We start from the raw sequence: 5,000 nt of genomic DNA, 5'->3' as shown, positions 1-5,000 counted from the left end.
ACCTTCCTGCGCAGCCTGGCGGCCACGCAGTGGGAGAAGAAGAGACGGAGTAAACACCTCAGCCAGTCCAGGCCGTCCTCATCCAATGATGTCATCACTCCGAGCCAGCAGACGCCGGCGGAGGAGGGCGGCGGGGCGGCGGCGGCGGCGGAAGATCCGACGTGTCACGGTAACAAATATTAAAATATTATGTCTGATGTGTGAAAACTAAAACTTGCGAACGCTGCCCTCTGCAGGCAGAGACAGGAAGTACAGGAACACCGTCCTCTCCAGGCAGACGGACGTGTCTCCTGTCCGTCAACATGTGTCTCTGTGTGCAGCCTCCATGCAGCGGCAGTGCAGCACGCTGTCCAACGACAATAAGTTCCTGCTGGACATGCTCTACTCCAAGACGTCTGCCGCAGTGCCCACGAGCCCGACTGCTGCTGCTGCTCCCGACACCACCGAAGAAGAAGGGAAGTTCACGCCCGGTGAGGCTGCTGCTGTTGATTCTGGTGACCCGGTGTCTTGTTGGTTCTGGGATGTTGACCTCCTTTGGGTTCCTCTCAGGTGAGGAGCTGGCCGGTCGCGTGCTGCAACGTCTCTCCAGCTTCAGAGCGCGTTCGGTGGAGCCGAACGTCCCCCGCGAGAGCAGCGCCTCCCGCAGGGCGGAGCTAGAAGGTCTGGAAGGCTCCGCCCAGGCGGCGCTGGCCCGACTGGCCGAAGAGCAACAGGTGAGAAAATGGAAGGACGTCCTTCCGTCGCCGATCAACGACGACTTGGACTCCGTGGATGAAAGCTGTGATTGACACCTGTCATCGTGCTCCCGTCAGAACCGACACGTCCGGCACCAGAGCAGCGTCGACGTGGAGACCCACGCCCGCCGCCTGGAGACGACCCAGATGACCCCGCTGGGCCCCGGGGGGCCCGCCGACGCCTGGCAGCAGCTGCAGCCGAGCGCCGCCGCGCTGCGCATCAAAGACCTCGACTTCTCCGACCTGCTGGACGAGGAGGACGTCGACGTCCTGGACATGGACACCTTCGACTCCTCGTCTTCCTGCTTCTCCGGCCTCCCTCCTCCTCCCCCTCCTCCTCCGGGCATGTCTGTCCCCCCTCCTCCTCCTCCCCCTCCTCCCCCACCAGGAGGTCTAGCCCCTCCGCCCCCACCTCCTCCTCCCCCTCCGCCAGGTGCTCCTCCTCCTCCTCCTCCTCCTCCTCCTCCTCCTCCTCCCCTCCTGTTGTCCTCGGCGTCCTCTCAGAGGAAGAAGAAGACGGTGAAGTTGTTCTGGAAGGAGCTGAAGCAGGCCGACAGGCCTCAGAAGTGTCGCTTCGGTCGGGGGACGGTGTGGGCGTCGCTGGACAAGGTGGCCGTGGACACCGCCCGCCTCGAGCACCTGTTTGAGTCCAAAGCCAAGGACCTGCCCGTTGCCAAGGTAACCAGCCTTGTGTGGGTCGAGGGAGAGGTGTGGGGGGTGTTATTGAGAAGAGACACGCAGACTTTCAGCTCAATGTTTACAGGTGAATTAAAGTTTGTCTTTAAAACCTTAGCTTTGCCCCGAGTTTCGTCTCTCAGGCGACACACAGAGGACCAAACAGACCTGCACCATGTCAGCTGATCAATATGAACAAATGTCAGTGGAGAGATGTTGAACAGTTCGACCACCAGAGGGCGCCGCCAGGCTGTAAAATGTTCTCCACGTTTGTCATCAGAGCAGGATCCTAGTTTAAGAGAGGAGGACCTGCAGACACGACTCAGGGCAGAAAAAACACAATTAATTATATTTCATCAACACTGATTTTTACTAAATGATGTTCGGGTTTATAAAAACTAAATGTTAATTTCATATCATAAATACCGTTATCCATAAATCAAGTCTTTGTTGGTGTCACCAACACGTGTTTTGCATCATGTATGTTTATAATGGTGAAGTTTTGGTTTTAAAAAGGAGCGAATCAGATAAAAAGAAAACTGTTGAGACGTGTAAATATCAACAAGCGTGTCGTCTTTAACATGTTGTTTTATCAGTGTTTTCTTCCCGTGTTGTTTTTTAACATGTTGTTTTATCAGTGTTTTCTTAACGTGTTGTTTTTAACATGTTGTTTTATCAGTGTGTTTTCTTAACGTGTTGTTTTTAACATGTTGTTTTATCAGTGTGTTTTCTTAACGTGTTGTTTTTAACATGTTGTTTTATCAGTGTGTTTTCTTAACGTGTTGTTTTTAACATGTTGTTTTATCAGTGTGTTTTCTTAACGTGTTGTTTTTAACATGTTGTTTTATCAGTGTTTTCTTAACGTGTTGTTTTTAACATGTTGTTTTATCAGTGTGTTTTCTTAACGTGTTGTTTTTAACATGTTGTTTTATCAGTGTGTTTTCTTAACGTGTTGTTTTTAACATGTTGTTTTATCAGTGTGTTTTCTTAACGTGTTGTTTTTAACATGTTGTTTTATCAGTGTGTTTTCTTAACGTGTTGTTTTTAACATGTTGTTTTATCAGTGTGTTTTCTTAACGTGTTGTTTTTAACATGTTGTTTTATCAGTGTGTTTTCTTAACGTGTTGTTTTTAACATGTTGTTTTATCAGTGTGTTTTGTGTTGTTTCTGTGCAGAAAGGACCTGAGACGAAAAAGTCTGAGATTCTGGTTCTGGACCCGAAGAGGAGTAACGCCATCAACATCGGTATGACCGTGCTGCCGGCGGTCCACGTCATCAAGACCGCCATCCTCAACTTTGACGAGTTCGCCATCAGCAAGGAGGGGATCGAGGTGCGGACCACTTCCTGTCTGCAGAGGATCAAATCGCTGTCATCTTAAACTACTTCATAATGAAACCAGTGTAAACTGGAGACCCGTTCACTGACTCCGCCCCCTCTGTCCCGAGCAGAAGATCCTCACCATGACGCCCACAGACGAGGAGAAGCAGAAGATCCAGGAGGCTCAGCTGGCCAATCCCGACGTCCCTCTGGGCCCGGCGGAGCAGTTCCTGTTCAGCCTGGCCTCCATCAGTGCCCTGACCCCCCGCCTGCAGCTCTGGGCCTTCAAACTCAACTACGAGTCTCTGGAGAAGGTGAAGAGCAGTCAGCTGATCGGTGGAGGATCGTCCGTGTGCAGCGACAACATGTAACCTGCTGTGACTCTGTCGCCCCCTGCAGGAGATCGCTGAGCCGCTGTTTGACCTGAAGCTGGGCATGGAGCAGCTGGCGTCCAATCAGACCTTCAGGAGGATCCTGGCGACGCTGCTCGCCATCGGAAACTTCCTCAACAGCTCCAACGTGAGAACAGAAACCAGCACGTTCACCGAAACATTAGTTTCATTCGACCAATCAGACGCCTCGCTGATACTGATCTGTATAAACATGAGATGATCTGATGAAGCTCACATCAGTGTTGTTGCTGCAAACAGATTAGAGACTTCAACTCCTACCTGTAGTCACATGACCTGTGTGTGTGTGTGTGTGTGTGTGTGTGTGTGTGTGTGTGTGTGTGTGTGTGTGTCAGGTGAAAGGCTTCGAGCTGGGTTACCTGGAGAAGGTGGTGGAGGTGAAAGACACAGTTCACCGTCAGTCTCTGCTGCATCACACCTGCAGCCTGGTGGTGGAAAATTACCCACAATCCTCTGACATCTACTCCGAGGTTCCCGCCATCACGCGCTCGTCTAAAGTACGTCCGCCGTCCTCCGCTTCCTCCGAGCTCCGAGACGCAGCAGCTGAGTGTTGTTTGTTGTTGTTGTTGCTTTTTCAGGTGGACTTCGAGCTGCTGTCGGAGAACCTGGTGCAGCTGGAGAGACGCTGCAAAGCATCATGGGACAACCTGAAGGTGGTGACCAAACACGAGACCAAGGCGGTGCTGAAGAACAAGATGACGGAGTTCCTGAAGGACTGCACGCAGAGAATCATCATCCTGAAGGTCGTCCACCGGAGGGTCATCAACAGGTCAGCTCTCACTCAAACAGAGAGGGGAAGGGGCGGGGCTTATGACTGACTCCTCCTCCTCCTCCTCCAGGTTCCACTCCTTCCTGCTGTTCCTGGGTCAGCCGTCCTCCTCGGTCCGGGACATCAAGGTGACGAGTTTCTGCCGGATTATCAGCGAGTTCTCCCTGGAGTACCGGACCACCAGGGAGCGGGTCCTGACCCTCAAACGCAAACGCGCCGCCCACCGGGAGCGGACCAAGACACGGGGCAAGATGATCACCGAGGTAACCGGGATCAAAGGTCACCGGCAGCGGTCTCGCCTGCAAACACGTCTTTTAAAGCTTTAAAATGAAACGAATATGAAATCAACTAATTCCCTAAATATGTCTCCTCCCGTCAGACCGAGAAGTTTTCGGGGGCAGTGCCTTGTCAGGACAGCCCCTCCCCCACCTCCGCTGCCATGGAGACGGAGGGTCAGGAGGAGGAGCATGAGAACATGAAGAACCTGCTGATCAGCACCAACAGTAGCCTGGGCGCTGAGCAGAGAGGCCTGAGACGCTCCCGGGTCGTCCGCAGTAAGACCTGGTCCTGTTAGACCTCCAGAGACCTGGTAGAGACCTCCAGAGACTTGGTAGAGACTTGGTAGAGACCTCCAGAGACCTGGTAGAGACCTGGTAGAGACCTCCAGAGACTTGGTAGAGACCTCCAGAGACCTGGTAGAGACCTGGTAGAGACCTCCAGAGATTTGGTAGAGACCTCCAGAGACTTGGTAGAGACCTGTTAGAGACCTCCAGAGACCTGGTAGAGACCTCCAGAGACTTGGTAGAGACCTCCAGAGACTTGGTAGAGACCTGTTAGAGACCTCCAGAGACCTGGTAGAGACCTCCAGAGACCTGGTAGAGACCCCCAGAGACTTGGTAGAGACCTCCAGAGACTTGGTAGAGACCTGTTAGAGACCTCCAGAGACTTGGTAGAGACCTCCAGAGACCTGGTAGAGACCTGGTAGAGACCTCCAGAGACTTGGTAGAGACCTCCAGAGACTTGGTCCAGAGACCTGGTAGAGACCTCCAGAGACTTGGTAGAGACCTGTTAGAGACCTCCAGAGACCTGGTAGA

General features: G+C 52.7%; 1 protein-coding gene across 3 annotated transcripts in view; it reads left to right on the top strand.

Annotated features, from left to right (window-relative positions):
• fhod1 (formin homology 2 domain containing 1) overlaps positions 1-5,000 on the top strand; it is a 21,821-nt gene that overhangs the window by 14,751 nt on the left and 2,070 nt on the right. For all 3 annotated transcript variants that reach the window (XM_069718382.1, XM_069718381.1, XM_069718380.1), the window contains 11 exons: positions 1-169; positions 321-470; positions 550-713; positions 813-1,412; positions 2,585-2,740; positions 2,859-3,041; positions 3,127-3,246; positions 3,473-3,634; positions 3,716-3,906; positions 3,977-4,169; positions 4,286-4,460. The exon at positions 1-169 is cut by the window's left edge and continues 4 nt beyond it. In XM_069718382.1, coding sequence (XP_069574483.1) covers positions 1-169; positions 321-470; positions 550-713; positions 813-1,412; positions 2,585-2,740; positions 2,859-3,041; positions 3,127-3,246; positions 3,473-3,634; positions 3,716-3,906; positions 3,977-4,169; positions 4,286-4,460 — 2,263 coding nt within the window. The remainder of the gene's footprint in view (positions 170-320; positions 471-549; positions 714-812; positions 1,413-2,584; positions 2,741-2,858; positions 3,042-3,126; positions 3,247-3,472; positions 3,635-3,715; positions 3,907-3,976; positions 4,170-4,285; positions 4,461-5,000) is intronic.

The sequence above is a fragment of the Brachyistius frenatus genome, unplaced genomic scaffold (assembly GCF_029030835.1).
Source record: "Brachyistius frenatus isolate BFR_SWC_R1_liver_20210118 unplaced genomic scaffold, ASM2903083v1 Contig_191, whole genome shotgun sequence".
Classification (NCBI taxonomy): domain Eukaryota; kingdom Metazoa; phylum Chordata; class Actinopteri; family Embiotocidae; genus Brachyistius; species Brachyistius frenatus.
This window is presented reverse-complemented; position numbering and strand designations above follow the sequence as displayed.